Raw genomic sequence first — 18,293 nt, forward strand, 5'->3', positions numbered from 1 at the left:
AGAGCCTTGTCCAGACCCCTGCCACCCCTCTTACTCGTGGAATGAACTGATCCATCAATGGTAACAACATGGGTTTCATGCACTGTCTGGGGAGGAATGTGGGTGTGTCACTTGAGACACAGTGACTGTGTCATAAATTCTTGGATGATAAATTTTTACTACAGAGGCAACGGGACACATCATCTTCATTAAATATGAAAATTTTCTACATCAGAAAAATCCAGTCTTGTATTTCGTTTTATTTTCTGTTAATTACCAAAAGACTTTCAGGACATTAAGAACATTTCCCTTTGTCTTATTTTGTTCTTGCAGAATCAAGTGCTACGGGAGCAAATAAAGTCGCGGGTTATAATCGGGGAAGATGGACCTCTACGGAGTTCGTCGGAAACAGCCAGTCAAAGTAGCAATGAGGACGTTATTAGCAGTCAACAATTACATTCAAAGGTAAGTCACTTTATGGGACACTAGGGTGTCTAGCAATATTCCGTTCACTGCTCTCTTCCTTGAATCGGCCATTGAATGGTTACAATGCAGGGTTTGTTTTCAGTTCCTTTGCCACATCACATACTGGTAATCCTTGCTGTATTCACTCACACAGCAAAAAAAACTCCAATAAAACCATTGATATTTATTAGAAATTTGAGATATAGAGTACTTATGAGAGCTTCATACATATAAATATATAAATATATATATATATATATGTATGTATATACATATAATATATATATATATATATATATATATATATATATATAAATATATAAATATATATATATATATATGTATGTATATACACACACACACATACACACACACACACATGTGTATCTGGGGGAGAGAGCCTGCTTCTGATCATGATTGTAGTCAAAATTGTGTGTGTGTACATACGTATACATACACACACACACCACACTTATACTCTGCTTGTTGTCATGGTGATTGTGATCAGAGTTGTATATGCAAATAACATATTCAGTAATCAGCTGGCTATAGTTTTATAGTTGGTTGAAGGTATCCAGTTTCCAAAGTTGATACATGGGAACAAACAGACATAGAAAGTCAGTCGTGTGTGAAATATGTCTGCTAGAGCTGTCTCTGACAGACAGTAATATCAGCAAATTAAACTGACTCAGAAGTTCTTGTGGAGAGATTCATCACCGTTTATAACTGTGTAGTAATCATCTCATTTTATAAACTGCATTGACTGAGTCTGATCATTGAAAGTCCCTATATGGCAGCACAGTATGTTACAATATGCGAAATATATTTTTTCAGCGCTCACATGAGGCTACCTTGTTGTAATGAAGTTCATTTTGGATGACCAGGTCACTATTACGATGACAACACTCCCAGGGGCGTTTGTACAGAGTTAATACATGCCTGCCTGCCATCTGTCTATCTATCATTATGAATATTATGCTACACTCGTGTGTATCCAGCTTGATTCACATTTGTAGCATATGGAAATATTATTCTATTTCATCTGGCTAGACTTAAGTATACTGGGCCCAAACAGCAAATTTATAAATCAGCATGATCCTAGGGGGGCTACTTGCTATGCAAAGCCATTAGCTGCCCCCTTAAACACCTTATTGTTTTCATTGGTGAGCTTGGGCCCAGTGCTTTTCAGCTGTGCCATTTATCTATTTTGGTTTATGTATCTTTACGCATACAATATTTCCACATCTTACTATGTGTATACAGGCACGCTGTGTTCTTACATAGTAACAGTTTAAACCAACAGTCAATACAAATATTGCGTCAAACAGTTTCAAATCGCATTATTACCTTAATTCATTGTTTTGTTTTTCCTCTACTCAACAGAGGTATTCAAATGGTTCAATAGACCCTGATGACGACGTCAACAGGGTTATAGAACTGCAGGAGACATTAGAGAAACAGAACCATGATTACAATCAAGCCAAGGAAAGACTTGAACAGCTGGCTGCCAGAGTTGTGGAGTTGGAAGATAACTTAATTGGGTCTCAGAAAGACACTTCCAAGGCCCAAGAAGCCGCTGCTAAGTACCAAAGAGATCTTAGAGAAGTAAGACAAATGTCTTGAGTTGTTGAGATGTCTAAAATGTGTAGAGAGGGGCTGTGGCTGTAATTGTTTTTAGCTCCCATGTGGCATATGTGTGTTTCCCAGTGGGAGCTTATTTGATCTGTCGTTGTCCATCATCTGTATGTCTGTACACATGTATATATTTGTGTATATGTCTCTATGCACACATGTATATATGTGTATGTGTGTTTGTATGTATGTATGTCCATCCATCTCAGAAACATGAGAACCAATGCATGTATCAACAATGATATATGGTTTGAAGATTAATCATGGATTGCAGATTGGAGTATGTTTCAATAAAAATGCAAGTCTCAAAAATATGCAAATTTCCTTGAAAAATATGAAACCGGTAAAACTCTTGAACTTGCACAAAATGGTCGGCTTGCCCTTATATGAAATTCTTCCAGTCTGTTTGCCAGTTCTTTTGTATATTTGACATGCAATGTACTGTCTAGCTTTTATGTCCAGAAACACGGATTCCAACTGTTTCGAATATTTAAGTATATTTTTCAGTATGCATAGCTGTCTAGACTTGAATTAAAACGTGTAAGTTTCTTGAATTTAATGTATGAACAGAAGCTTTGAGCATTTGGACATGAAACGGGGTTTGTTGTGGGAGTTGAATACTGAGAGTATGAATATACTACAGGGATTCAAAGAGGAAATTGTGATTTATTGCCGCACACATACACACAGATGTGGAAAGAAAGTGCACTGACAGCTGATGCCAGTGTGACGGGAAAGGTAGATGTGAGCACGTTTGGAACTGCGCATGTGTATTTATTAGAGAATTACACAAAACATCGTGAGAAGGGAGTGACGAAAGCCGGGAAGAAAGTGAAGTGCGAAGTAACCAAGGAATGGTACTCATTTGAAAGGTCAACTTTGAGGGCAGCCTTTTGCAAAGAGAATGGGAAACTTATTTGTGTCCACACCACCTTCAGAAACAGGAATGGATTGTGTAGGTAGATGGGAGCTGTATCAATGCTGTTGTACAGAATGATACGTCTCTGCTGAAAGTGAGATTCTGAAGACAACATTCTTTCAAGAGCAGTTGCCATCTTCTCAAGATACTAATGCATCATGGCTTTTAAATTTCCATCATACAATTTTTTTTCCATCAACAGTCAATGGCTCAGAAGGAAGACATGGAGGAGAGGATAGCTACTCTAGAAAAACGATATCTAAGCTCACAGAGAGAGTCAACCTCAGTCCATGAACTCAACGATAAACTAGAAACTGAATTATCCAATAAAGAAGGCGCCATCAGACAGGTAAGTGCTAAATATTGGAAAACCTAAGGGGGCATGATTCAAATATATGCCAACTTAAGCAGTCTATGCTTTCTTAGGATTCTATTAAAGTCACCCTCAGTTCATGAACTTAACAATAAACTTGAAACTGAATTATCAAATAAAGAAGGCTCTATCAGACAGGTAAAGCACTAAATATTGGAAAACCTAGGGGGCATGATTCAAATGTATGCCAACTTAAACAGTCCACACTTTCTTAGTATCTAACAGGTTTTCCAATCAATTTAAGATACTTGTTTATGAACTTTGAGACTGATACTTTGAAAGTTTCTAGCATGTTATAATACTTACCAGTGTCTTGTTAGTGTGTGTGGTATGAAATCAATCTTACAGTGTCTCAGTAGCCATTCAAACGATTCCTCAAAAATTTGGATGCGTTTCGGTGTAATTTTGAAATTACGCAATGATTTTGATATGCTTCCCCGGAAAATATTTCTAGTGTTGCATTTGAGATTGATTATATACTTTCAGTGTTCAAAATTTAAAATGTCATCAATACAGCAAATATTGTATCATTTTTGCAATGGTGTAGTGTCTCTGATATTGATACAGGTTTGAGAATTCAGTGATAGTCTTAACGAACTGCTAAACTGTTAAACAGAGGATTTTGCTTGACTGTACAAACAGGCTTCTGTTGTCATTCGAAAATCTACATCCAGATTTTTCTATTTATTTGGATGATATCTAACAGGCAGAGGAAAGATGTCGGAATCTACAAGAAAAATTAGAATTATCAGAGCAGAAACTGCAACAGTTAGTCCGAAAAGCTGAACAGTTACCGGGGATGGAAGCGGAGTTAGAACAGAGAATGGCAGCTCTCTCGCAAGTAAGTTGTCTTGTTGAGAAATGATATTGTCCATTCTACTAAACATCTGGTTTGTTTTTTCTCACAGTAATAGCTTTGAATCATTGTCAAACAAAACCAAAGTATGAAGAGTATTTTTTTTATGTTGAATGTGTTACAAGGAAATAAATATGCCCTGTTTAGGAAAACCAGAGTCTCTGTCAATAGTCTCTGAAATTTTTGAAATGCAAGAATCATAATGTAAAATGCACGATATATACTGTGTAGGGAAATGTACATCTGGAATATGTAAAATATACAACTTAAAAGTCTGGTGGAAAATGACATTATTCTGAAATAAAAGACCTCTTCCGGTTCATGAGGAATAATTTTTCCATGTGTTCTGTTTATTAGGCGGAAGAGCGGCAAGGGAATGCCGAAGAAAAACTTAATCAACTTAGGAGTGAATTAGAAGAATGTAAACAAGAACTTGAAAGGGTGAGTGTACTTTCTTGATGAAAACAAAAGTATATCTAAGGTGAACCATAGAGGGCATATCTATGGGAAGATTTTTCTGAAAATATGTCTCTGACAATACCAGCCATTGGACATGCTCCATGCTGTTTTGTTACGAACATGTACAGACCTAAGGAACGCAAGATGGCAATAGAGGGCAGTATAACAGTTCCACTGCAGAAAAGTTTTTCAAGTGAACAACCAATCTTGACTTACCGCAAGGAACAGACAGGTATTTGTTCAAGCTGTGGATTTGTTGTACTTATAATAAAATTTTGTTTTTTGCCAGGCGCGGGAGAGGGAAAAAATGAACGAAGAACACAATAAAAGGTTATCAAGTACTGTAGATAAATTATTATCGGAATCAAATGAACGATTACAACTTCATCTCAAAGAAAGAATGGCAGCATTAGAAGACAAAGTAAGTATAGTTTTTGCATTGTAATAACCAGCATTTCCTGTAACCTAAGATTAGTAAACTCTGAGTCAATTTATAAATTTCCTTCAGCCGACTGTACACTACAGTTTGCAGTCAACCATATACTACACTGTGCAGCCTATAAAATTGTCTTGACTCAAAGAGAAATTCTATAAAGTGGATGAGATCTCAGACTGGTGATACGGTAATAAAAAATATATTTAAATCTTGATAATGGCTTATCAGCGTCTGAAAATAGACCCTCACACAGCTTGAAGCCAAACATGTAGTGAAATCAGCTGGCTGGGCCAGGCCCACAGTAACCTCAAAATCAAGGCAGGAGGGGGCACATTGTGTGGACTAACAAGGTACAGTGTAGCAAGAGGTAAAAATCAGTGCTTGCCTTAGGGAGGCTGTTATGGTGAATAAGTACATACATACTCCCTGAGATAACGTTGAATTGCACTACGGCTTTACATAGGCCAAGTATTCTTAAGTCTTGCCACAGTGGTCTGACGTTACTTGTTTTGTAACTGTTACTACAGCTGTTGTGTAGTGTTCTTGCAGCAGATGAGTCACATGACAGGTGAAATGAACCATCTGACTTGAAACTTGCTCTGTAGAAAGGTCACTAAGAACACCTTATGTTCACTTATTGATGCATACATCTTTATTTGCCTGCAGAACACTTTAACTCAGGAATTAGATAAGACAAAGAAAAATCTGGACGACACGCAGACAGAGCACAGGAAGTTAATGACGGAATTCACCAAACTCAAAGCGCAATTTGAATCCTTCAAGGAGAGAGTGGAACAGGAACAGAAAGAAGGAACCAGGTCCAATAGGTGAGTTATCCAGCAATGATGCTGATCAGAAGAATTATTGTTACAGAGTTTGTTGCAAAAACAATCAGAAATATAGGGCACTGACATGTATTGTCAGAAGGATTAATATCAAGTGGTTTAAATCTATTTTGTCAGCTATTAGTTTATTAGTCACTGAGTTGGAAATGTAGCCCTCATTGCAAACTGGGCTTCCTAGTGCTGTCTTCTTCATCAATGATTGCAACGTTATTCATTGAAAAAGTTATTCACACAAGGTGTGTTTTACCACTGAATGACTCAGCTATCCTAAATAACCAACTTTCAAAACGTAATTTTGTGAGGAAGTGACATTTTCCCTGTGATGACATTTCCATTTATCTAACGTATGCTTGTTTTTTTCGCAGATAACAAATATGTCATAAAAAAGTGTAAATGCAATTGTATTTGTGATTTTCAGACTTTTCTTTTATTGAAGGCATGTATACAAAAAGAAGTTGATGGTTTAAAAGATGCAAATATACTCTGACTTGCTGCTAAGCAAAATGTATAAATTATCATTTTAACAATGTTATCAAACTTCCATTCTTTTACTATTACCCAGGAATTCACAAAATTTAGACAGCAATAGGGAGACCAAACAGAAACCACCCTACCCTGTGGATGCAAACGTCACCATAACCACTAGTAGCAGTAGTAGTACTAGTAGTAGTAGCCAGGAACGTAGTAAGACGTCTGTAGATAGCAATAGCTCAACCAATATCAATACTAGTAGTGATAGTAATACGGCTAGCAGCAGTGTTATAGTGAAACGCACGCAGAAGGGAAGGCTACATGCGCTGAAGGAAGACCCTAGCAAGGTGAGTAATCAGATTTCGTGTCGATTTCAGCACTTAGTCGATTTCAAGCGAGTATTTTCACATGCAGAAATGTTTCGTGTCGCCTGTAAAGACTGTTGAATGCTTGTGCATTTCAATGTTGCTTTGTTAGTCCCCACGGACACCGTCCGGGGGGACTTATAGGTTTGGTCATGTCCGTGCGTGCGTGCGTGCGTGCGTCCGTGCGTGCGTCCGTCCGTTCACGCAGATATCTCAGAGATGCCTGGAGCGATTTCATTCAAACTTGGTACAAGGATTACTTCATATGTCATACAGATGCACATCGATTTGTTTCGTGATACGATCCAATATGGCTGCCAGGCGGCCATTTTATTACGATTTTTTCATGTACAGAGCAACAACTCAGGCATGTTTCAACTGATTTTATTCAAAGTTGATACAAGGACATTGACCAATGTCATAGATATGCACTTCAATTTTTTTGGTGATACGATCCAATATGGCCGCCGTGCGGCCATTTTGTTACGATTTTTTCATGTACAGAGCCATAACTCAGGCATGTCTCAATCGATTTTATTCAAAGTTGGTACAAGGACATTGACCTATGTCATACATATGCACGTCAATTTGTTTTGCGATACGATCCAATATGGCCGCCAGGCGGCCATTTTATTATGATTTTTTCATGTACAGAGCCATTACTCAGGCATGTTTCAACAGAATTTATTCAAAGTTGGTACAAGGACATTGACCAATGTCATAGCTATGCACATCAATTTGTTTTGTGATACGATCCAATATGGCCGCACTGCGGCCATTTTGTTACGATTTTTTCATGTACAGAGCCATAACTCAGGCATATCTCAACCGATTTTATTCAAACTTGGTACAAGGACATTGACCTATGTCATACACATGCACATTGATTTGTTTTGTAATACGATCCAATATGGCCGCCGTGTGGCCATTTTATTGCGTTTTTTCATGTCCAGAACCATAACTCAGACATGTATCAAGCGATTTTATTCAAAGTTGGTAAAGGAGATTGACCAATGTCATACATATGCACGTTAATTTGTTTTGTGATACGATTGGTCATACATGTGCACGTTAATTTGTTTTGTAATACGATTCAATAGAGCTGCTGTGCGGCCATTTTGTTATGATTTTTTCATGTCCTGAACTCAGACATGTATCAAGCGAATTTATTCAAAAGTATTTTTATCACAGTATTTTTATCACAGACCTAATGAAGAGGACTCTATCCTCTCTGAGGACCTGTAATCAAAGTACCCATTAACAAGTGGGGACTGTGTCATCAACGATGCTTTGTTACACCTATATTTTTGCATATCACTCAATTCCATCCATTTTTTCGTCAAGTTGACGATGTCGTGTGGTTACACCTTGAGTAGTATTCAAGACCCATGTCTAAACTGTTGCATTTCGTTTCATATTTGACTTCACCAGCTTACACTTATGAACTTTCATTCAGGGGAGGGGAAAGCGGGTGTGATTTTAAAGGAACATTATCACTCACAGTAAATAAGTGAGAATTAGAGATGGTGCCAAACAGTGTTGCAGTATTTTGACTATACAGCACTACATCAACTATTGGCGTCTTAAATCAGTAATGGTGACAGTATGGTTCTCTTTTTATCTGTCAAAAATCTTTTCTTAGCTCTTGTATTCTTCCTGGCTTTTGACCCATGAAAAAATTTGACGTTCATTTCAGAGCCCAAATATCAACACTCCATCTGTACATGAGAATGTCACTTTGACCTCTGACATAAGTTTGACCTTTGATCCCCAACAGGTGCTTACTCTAAATGAAAAAGAGTGGGAGAAAGCGGAACAAGCCAGCGTTTTAGCCAACGTAGCGCATGCCTTTGAGACGGATAGTACTCCATTGCAGTCAGAAGATGAAACTGATTCAGTATTCGGTGCTGTCGACATGCTTTCACCGACTGGTCAAACTGATGCACAAACACTAGCAATAATGTTACAGGAACAATTGGATGCTATCAATAATGAAATTAGGTGAGTTCTGTCAGTTTATGCATGGCACTCTTGATACAATATATCTAGGTATGGCGGCCTACACCTATATGTCTAGAGAAATTTTGGGCCATGTGCCATCCGTGTGCAATTTCCCCCCTCTGACGATATTATGCTAAATTATATCACTCCAGTATATTGGTGGCGCAATACTGCGATTTGATTGGTCAATACGTAAATTTATGTGTGTTACATTGGCAATATAGCAGGGTTTGAACAGGCACAAGAAAAATTCCCTCTTTGACGTTTTACGCCAGAATTTCAATTTAATATCATGATATAACAGCAATGAACTATGACCTCAACTAATGAACCATGGGTGGTATACCACTCGATTATGATCCTTTTATCCAAATAATGCCAAGTGGTGATGGGAAAAGAATGAAATCAATGTTGGTTTATGTTTTTTTAAGTAGACTGTAAAAGAAAAGCCTACATATAGTTACACTTTAATTAATATGTTACACTTCAAGTAATTTGTTACATGCTCTTTGAATAATTCCCAGGGCTCACAAAAGATTATGCTCTCACTGTGTAATATTTATGTTGTTACACTTGATATACATTGTGTCACATTTTATGATCCTAGGACTTACTCAGTGTAACCAATTGTGACCTTTCACCCAGACCAATGTTGATTTCACTGCTGTTCTCATGAATACTTTCGTCTCATTTGAATGAAAAGGGTAGTACCAGCTGTTATTCTAAACTTACAGAGTTACCCCGATGGGTAGTGCAGTCGTAATAATTTTATTTTTTTTATTTGTCTTGTTCAAGCTCCTCGTTTACTATTTTTGATTATTTTTCATAAAATCTGGCAGGCTTATACAAGAAGAAAAAGAAACAACAGAGAGACGAGAGGAAGAAATTGAAAGCTGTGTGGGAAGTGCCAGTGGGAGCCTGGACAACGTTGGTCTCTTCGGATCAACACGAAGACGCCCCGGCAACACGTGGTCGGGGGACCTGTCCATGGCCCGGTCGCTTCCGGGCAGCATCGCCGGCTCGCTAGACCACGACAAACCCTCCCCACCAGTGAGTGGCCGCTCTACTCCCAAACTTACTCGTAGTGACAGAGTCGGTGGGCTAGCACACCATAGTCAAAGTCAACCGCATATTGCCACTGGATCTTTACCAAACTATTACAGTCATTCGGCTGTGACTTCAAACCAGGTACGCTGTTGCTTTGCCCCATGCATCACTAACCAATCCTCAAGTCATCCTGACCTGCCTGCTGGAATGCTATTCCTATCCTTACTTACAAAAACCCTTGGAATGCCTAACAATCAATCTTTCCGTATTTTTTTCTCAGCCTTTGGTTTTCCTGACATTTTTTTCCACTAACATATTTATAAACTAACATAAAAAAGCCAGCCCCCTCCATGCTTACGATATCAGTGTATATTCTATAAACCATCAATCAACCCAAAACCCTGTATTATTATCAAGATGTGCACTAATTACATAATCACTGTTTTATATTTTTGCTTATGTAAAATATTGATTGAATGTAAGTTTATGCAGATATTCATTACTGTTTTTAAGTTCTAAAGCAACTTTCTTGGCATAATTTTGCTTTTAAAAGCCTCTTGTATTTTTCACAAAAATTAAGTGCTTTTTTGAATGCAGTAAACTTTTAGTATTTGTTATCGACACTTGTTTGAATGCTCGTTGTACACTTATTAGACAACTTCTGCATATGTACTACTCGCTGCTGTCTATCACAGCGACTGCTCGGTCACCGCTGCAGCATTTTCACATAAAAATTCATACCTCCGTCAGATACGGCAACTGCTTCACTTTGAGTTTTCACACGTTTTATTTTGAATCTTCACACTGCGGAATTTTTGCAGCCACAGCACAGTAAAGCTCTTCTACACTTATCATCTCTTCTGAGATGCCAATTTTATTGCACTGGACAAAAAATGAATTCAGAAAAGTTGTTTCTCAGTTTCTTAAAGAATTTCAATTGATGTCACTTCAGTGCTAACGTAAAGTTTACAAAATTAATCCTTATTTGTAAAAATCAATTTTATCTACTGTGAAAATATAAAAAAATGATAGGAACAGATATCAATACCAAAAACAAATTTTAAATTCTTTTTACAAGCATAAAATTCAAATTCTATCAAGCAGTTTTAAAGCATTAATTAACCCTTTGAGCACCAAAGTCAATTTTTGTCGCCTGTATAAAACGTAACCCTGTCACTTTGTTTCAGATTTTTGCCAAAATTTTGATAAAAAACTGTAGGCAATGAAATGTGATGTCCATTTCGTCCAAAATTATCAAAAACATTGCAAAAAAAAATCATACAAATTGGTAAAATGTAGCACTCAAATTTTGGTGGGAAAAAGTACAGCATTCATTGGATTGACCGTACTTCAGAAATCTTGACAATTCTACAGAGTTTGTACTGAAAGAGAGACCATTTATTAGGTGGAAGGTTGTATTAATTAAGGCAGGCTGCACTGTGCATGAATATTAGGTTCAATATTTTTGCAGCTATCTATGCATTTGCCGTCCACATGCACTTACACACACTGCAATTTTAGAGTGTCACCTATATCTGGTCAGAATTAGTCTGCATGCTTCACACGATCACAAATGTAATGCCTGTCAATGTTTTTTGTTTTGATTTTTTTTAAAAATCATTTTAAATTATTATTTTTGCCATTTGTAGTTGTAGCTTTACAATAGCACCGTCACAGTATCCTATGTTCATCAGTTTTCCATTGACCATTTTCACATTCGGAGTACCTTGTTCCCATCCAAACTATCAACTCCAGGCTGATTCAACCTGCTCTTTGTCATATGCAAATCATTTGCATCAAAATTTACATATTCATGTCATCTCATGCATATTCATGAATGCTAACATTTTTTTTTAATGCCCTCCCTCCCCAATCATTGGCAACAGTAAAATTTGACCAACCATGTACAGAAAAATACTTGCTCAAACATTGGTAAATTCAGGAATTTTTTCAGTCCCCCCTCAATTCATAAATGATGGAATAACCACATTGTTAGGTTATTCTATTATTGAAAAAGAGGGGATGACTTGCCTAGGAAAATGCTATAATGTTGTAAACAAACAATGATTTTGGTGTTTCTTCAAAACATACAATTCTTGACCAAAAATACCCCTGCATCCGGAGTCTCCCAACCCATTCCCAGCATGGAAATATCTGGAATGCAATCATTTTTTTCTCATTAAAAAAACGGAAGCAACAAAAGTTCATCGCATCCGGCTTCCATTCCTCATTGCATGAAAAGAAAATTACAACCATCAAAAAAAAAGACAAAGCAAAAAAAAACAAAGAAATAAAAAAATGTTTGGTAGACAGATCTGGCTAAAGCAGTTATATATATTCTTATTTCTTCTTATTGCTTTCCCCAATAGTTGGATTTTATTGACCGATATTTGTCCCGCTCTGATAACCAACTTCACGGTTTCCAGGTATAGCCCAAATATCCTATCACTATAACGTCTATAATTATGCATATATCTATATATATCTATATATATATTTTACATATATACATCTTACATGTATCGCTGTCTATACTTTCTCTATACTGGTATAATAACACTTCTCTCCTTTTGTGTCTGGGGTTCTTTATTTCAAAAACTTGTGAAAATACCTTTTGCTTTTTCCTTGGTGTGTTGGGTTACCAACTCTCATCGGGGGATTTTTTGTCTTCTTTTTTCACAACTCATGGTACTCGTGTCATTTGATGTCAGTTGCACTGTTTTATATTTGTTGCACATCTTTCTGCTAACCTGCTTAACCCTACGTGTCTGGAATCTTGGAATGATCCATAGTGTTAGTATTGGTTCTGTATGGTGGGTTATTCCAATTTTCAAAGATTCTAGGGATTAGGAAGAGTTAACAAAATATATTTTATATTCTTGACTGCCAGACATAGACATGGCACATTATAAAGAGAGCTTTAGTGTGAAAAAAGTTGAAACATTTTCAACCATCTCAGAATCAGCCATGTAGGTCAAAGTTCAACTCAGGAAAGAGGTCAAAGGTTGTAGCTTACATCAAGTTTCATATCAACACATATCAGTTCAAGCTACAATTCATATATTTATTTCTTTTGCTGTCAACAATTCTCCACCATGGGGCAAATATGATTAGGCATCCTCTGAAATGAGGCAGCCATCTTGAATGCAAATCAAAACACATTTAGTGACAATATCAAAATGTAAGTCAATGACAAACCGCTCAGGTGGAGAATGTTTTGTTGTCAGCAAACGATCTCACAGCGTGAAGGAAAAGGTGATTTTCACAAGTTTTACTGACTTGCATAGTGCTATCATTGTGGTGATGGTTCAATGTGGTGATTTCTAAATGGTGGTTTTTTCCATTCTATCTGAGTTCTAATTTTGTTTTATCTGAGACAGCATGCTAACCACAAAAAAAAAAGAAATCAAGTAGGTACCATTAACATATTTGTGAACGGTGACTTTTAGTGACATCGTGCAGCTGACTGACTAATTCGTACTAGGTATGGGTACAGGAGGTGGCTAATGGCAGATTTGATCTTCGACCTTTGACTCCAGGGTCATATGCAAATACTACACCCAGACTCCAAGATGAGAGCACTTCAAACTTTCTGTTAAATATTTTAAAATGACATTGATAAAAGCTTCCAAATCACAAAAACATTTTTTACGGTAGTTTTGAATGATGTTTGCCGCAATGGGCACCAAAATATGTGAAAATATTGTAATTATTGTACAAGACTTTTGCATATTGTTCTGGAAGATCGGACAAACCTGCTGTTCCAGAAACCTATTGATAGAGACATAGTGTAAAATATGGTGGAATGGTGACACTTTTTTTTAAGTTACTAATATTACTAACTCTTCATTCTCCCTGAGTTCCTTTTGGAGACCAAAAAAATCAATTCACTGTGTGTCGTTACAGCCGCCCTCACTACGTGAGGATAACCGTGAAGAGAACCGATCGATACGCTGCGAGTCCAGCCCACCATCGCTGCGATCTACCAGAATAGAGAGAGTCACCACGTCGATTGCTAGCAGTGCTAGTGACGAGCAAAAAAGGTAGGTAAAGATTGCAAGATATTTTTGTTTTCGGCCACATACAAGATACTTATTATAACCTCGACTTGATTTTCCAGCTCAGGAATAAAAAGACAGATGATATTGGCTACTGCTGCGTTCTTTTGCCACTAAACAAAATTTTGGCTCATGTGCAGAATCGTGGAAGCTTGCTATCCAATTGGTTGGCTGAACCTTACCGTTATAATTGAATAATACAAATAGACTCCCTAAGTTGCTGTGAATAGTGACAATTGACCAATCAGATATAACCTTCCAAGCATGCTGCACATTAGCATCAAAATTTAGTTGATATGATGGCAGTAAATATAAAAATGCATATCTAATGCTCAGTTACCCAAACTGTGTTAGTGGCTGATTATGCAGGGTTTAACACTCGTCAAAATGATTCATCTACGTTCACTACACTTATGCATATGGACGTGTAAGGAACACCACATTAGTTGTACATGCAGTGTATATCTTTGTACATGGAACATATCAATACATTGATATACATAATGTATTACTATGCAGAACGAGAGTTAGTGTAACACAGATCTTTTGCGAACCAAGTATACACTTCATGTGTATTTTATTTTTCTACATACATGTATACCTAACATACCTGACAAATTTACAGCATCTTTTTTATGTCTAAATATTGTCATATATCAAGCATTTTGCCTTGTGGTTGATTATCATGCGTTGAAGATGGTGCACTCTTTAAGATTATGAAGCTGTGAGGTTAAAGGTCATGTTCTACTTGGACTCTCTGCAGGGGGTCGCTCGACAGCTCCCAGAGCACGCCCAGCCCACACAGCAGCACAAACAGCAGCCAAGACTCTCTCCACAGACAGCAGCAGCAGCATCACCAACAGCAACAGCTGCAGCTACAGCAGCAGCAGAAAAAACGCCAGGGCTTCAAAGGGTCGCTAGGTAGGTTATTCGGTAAGAAAGAGAAGAGCAAAGAAAGCGGCAGAGACGGAAGCAGAGACAATTTACCAGGTATGTGCCTCAGCTGGGATATGAATATTCATGACATGCAAATGTGCTGTATGAATATTCAGAGAAAAATGATATGCAGACTAGTTTACCTGTGTGTTTGCTGCAGGAGACTCATAACCCATAATGCACTGCAACATAACATAAAGCTTCTTATTTTATGCCTCACTGATACTTTACTCCTTAACATGTTAAGATGAGTAGTTTCTTTCCAAGTGTAACTCAAAAAAAGCCTTTAGTTGAATTAATTTCTTTTCAGAAACTAGCTTAATCCTTTGTAAATTGATGACCTTTGAACCTACTGCAGAAATTGCTGCCGTCCTTCTGTATCCTGATATCCCATAGTAAGCTAATATTCCGACTTTCTCCTCTACTTCCCTTTCCTGTATTCATTCACTTTTCCCTTTAAACTGTAAGCCAGGTCCATAAATTCTCCTCTCCCGCCACCAAACCGTGTCTTCCTCATTTGAAAATCTGCACCAACCACACAGGAACTAGAAAAAATGATTAAATCAAGAATCATTATTGTTATGTTTCTAAAAATGAAAAACGCATGTTCTTACTGTCTCTAGTTCATACTATGTTGACCAACATATCTTAATTTCGACATAAACTGTCCCTGTGTTTTCCAAAGTTCAGAGATATCATTTAAAATGAACCTTGTCATGGACATTTTAGTCCAGCCACCGTCTTCCAATTTATGTTTCCCCATTCATGACTTTGTTTCATTGTCACTGTCCGGATAAGGACCCCACCTTGCATCACAAGATGACAAAATATTTTCAACTGAACCCCCAGCCCTCTTTATCATTTCCATTTCATTTTGGGCGCCCTCACCTTTCTTACCACTGTTGCACCCATGACTGTTTCCATGACAACTAGGGAGTAACCCATGACCTGGCCTGACCTCTCTCCCTTCCAGCTGTGACATTAACCAATTCAATACAATCTCTCATTGCTTCTATTTTTATCTGATAATGAACTTAGAGACATCTTTTACTACTAATGTTCTCATTTCTTTACTTTCAACCAGGCATGTATGTTTTTTTCCTGCTTTAATTTTTCAACACGTTGTAGAGTTTTTGGTTATTTTTCTGTCTTCTTTCTCACTGCCTCTTTTTGAGTTTGCATGCCAAATAGCATGAGATGGTATTATTTCAGGGAAATCAAAGTGGGAAGTGATTCGGCAAGCTTCCATTGTATCCATTTCTTGAGAACAGATACAGCAGGTATACTAGTTTCAGCAAACACGAAATGTTGTTGTAGTTTCTTCAGGCACAAATATGGGTGGTTTCCTTGGTAACAGGAATACAAAATGATTATTTGAACCCCCCCCCCAATATTCATGTGACTTCATGTGAAATCATTTTGCTTTCTGCTATAACTCTGGAAAAAATGCTAAATCAAACAGTAAAGCAATACATGTATGCATTTTGTTTCCAACTTTAAAGAGAGAAACCATTTTACATACTTGTAATCACATCATGATAAAACAAGTAAAGTCACTGTGATATTCTGCAGTAGTAAGTGGAAAGCCAAACTTCTGAAGATTGGAGGTACAATAACAAGAATTGCGCATTTGCCCATTGGTATGGCTCATATTTATCATCAATCTTTGTGTTTGATTCACAAGGAAAGCAGGATATCAGAAAATGTATCAATTAGATATTTTGTGAAGAATTTTAAGGTTACAATCATGGCACTTGCTTGTCAGTTCAGTTTTAGTGAACTAGGGAATCATGTAAAATTTGACATGAACTAGGGAGTCCTGTGTAAAAATAGACATGAGCTAGGGAGTCACTCAAAACAGAGACATGAACAAGGGAGTCGTGTGTGGAATTGGACCCTTCAGCTTCATGAATATTAAACCAACAGTAAATTATGCCAGTATCACTATCCACTTTGATTTTCTACCTGCTCTGTCAAATAGATAAATAAGAGAAAACATCTCAGCAGCATTAAATTTCACCTGAACTTTAACACTCCATTTTCTAATGATGATTCCATACAGCCATTGTGTATGTTGAGAATTTTATTTGCATGTTTTGAACTCCCACAGTGAAATAGAGGCAGTGAGAATGATCATTTCCAAAATCATTTCTTCTCACTCCAAAATTTTTTGCATCAAGTCTGATCTTTCTCTGTCTGCTTTCTTGCTGCGTGATGTTTTGTTTTTAATTTCACAATTCATTTTTTTTTTTGTGTTCCATTTTTGGGAAATCAATATAAGCATGATAATACGAGATGTGGGCATATCTTCCCATGATGCGCGGCTGCAGAAACTATATTTTTCATTTATTTCACAAGTTCTACACTCATATGTTTTTTTATTTATTTTTTATTTTTATATCCATTTTTATGATTTGCACAGTTCAAATATTGTTCATCATCCATGCATGAAGAAGATAAATTTTTCCTCTTGCAGGTCTTGTTAACTGATTTTTAATGCATAAATTTGTTTCTAGAAGTTTTACAAGGTGTCAATTTTAATGTGATAATTTTGCCATATATTTTTTCAAAATAATGACATCTTGGAAGTCATAAGCATCACAATTAGAAATGTATATTTTATATGAAGTACTTATTTTTTGCTAAGACACTGCATTCTCTATGGTAAACTATAAACAAACAATTGACCGAAAACTTATTTCTAAGTTTAGGTCTCATAGTTCTACATCTCACAACATGAAACTAAAATGTCTTCCACTCTCAGATTGAAGAACACAAAGACATTTGATAGTTCACAACTAACTTTCAATTTCTCTATTTTTGAGAGATTTTTCTTTCAGGGGCCAAGCCAGATGAAGTTCTTAAGTACATTAGATTTTTTTATCACCAACCTAAGGGGCATTAATAATTTGCATGTGTTATCATGCACCAGCCAATAAGATTCACCCACAAATTGCCAAGTGGACTCCCTAGTGAACCTTTTTTGCACCCAGCAGCTCTTACCCCATGCCCACAACATACTGTACTCTGACTAACAAGAATTTTTACCACATTCTGTGACTTACCTCTTCTTCCCATCATCCAAACAGTGTCATTTGACAGTGACATTGGGTCGCAGGAGTCAATCAGTATGGGCCTTTCGTTGGTACCTGGTGGAACACAGAGAGAGTTTGATAGGAGGAAAAAGAAAAAGTGAGTTGAAATTTTGTGAAGAAAAAAATCATACCAATGTAATTGTTTATCATCATCATGACAGTCAGTGAAATTACACAATTTTAGATAAAATTTTTGAAATTTATCAGGTATGCTCATTGATTTTGAGTGTCGAGGAGAATGAAGTTTTCAACGTTGTAGTTTCACAAATCTCCAAAATGAAGCATCGTGTTCATTGAAATTAAACCAAGTACTTGTTCCAGCAACGAGTAAAGTATTTAGACTTCAGCATGAAGAG

The 18,293-nt window shown here is 37.0% G+C and overlaps 1 protein-coding gene across 5 annotated transcripts in view; it reads left to right on the forward strand.

Annotated features, from left to right (window-relative positions):
- LOC139129715 (liprin-alpha-1-like) overlaps nucleotides 1-18,293 on the forward strand; it is a 201,992-nt gene that overhangs the window by 173,205 nt on the left and 10,494 nt on the right. For 2 of the 5 annotated variants that reach the window (XM_070695396.1, XM_070695418.1), the window contains exons 5-18: nucleotides 313-444; nucleotides 1,828-2,049; nucleotides 3,198-3,344; nucleotides 4,075-4,209; nucleotides 4,582-4,665; nucleotides 4,973-5,104; nucleotides 5,786-5,946; nucleotides 6,527-6,782; nucleotides 8,578-8,801; nucleotides 9,641-9,989; nucleotides 12,218-12,274; nucleotides 13,755-13,891; nucleotides 14,670-14,896; nucleotides 17,932-18,034. In XM_070695396.1, coding sequence (XP_070551497.1) covers nucleotides 313-444; nucleotides 1,828-2,049; nucleotides 3,198-3,344; nucleotides 4,075-4,209; nucleotides 4,582-4,665; nucleotides 4,973-5,104; nucleotides 5,786-5,946; nucleotides 6,527-6,782; nucleotides 8,578-8,801; nucleotides 9,641-9,989; nucleotides 12,218-12,274; nucleotides 13,755-13,891; nucleotides 14,670-14,896; nucleotides 17,932-18,034 — 2,366 coding nt within the window. The remainder of the gene's footprint in view (nucleotides 1-312; nucleotides 445-1,827; nucleotides 2,050-3,197; nucleotides 3,345-4,074; nucleotides 4,210-4,581; nucleotides 4,666-4,972; nucleotides 5,105-5,785; nucleotides 5,947-6,526; nucleotides 6,783-8,577; nucleotides 8,802-9,640; nucleotides 9,990-12,217; nucleotides 12,275-13,754; nucleotides 13,892-14,669; nucleotides 14,897-17,931; nucleotides 18,035-18,293) is intronic. The other 3 variants (XM_070695410.1, XM_070695426.1, XM_070695403.1) reach the window with 3 other exon arrangements.

The sequence above is a fragment of the Ptychodera flava genome, chromosome 1 (assembly GCF_041260155.1).
Source record: "Ptychodera flava strain L36383 chromosome 1, AS_Pfla_20210202, whole genome shotgun sequence".
NCBI classification, from domain to species: Eukaryota; Metazoa; Hemichordata; class Enteropneusta; family Ptychoderidae; genus Ptychodera; species Ptychodera flava.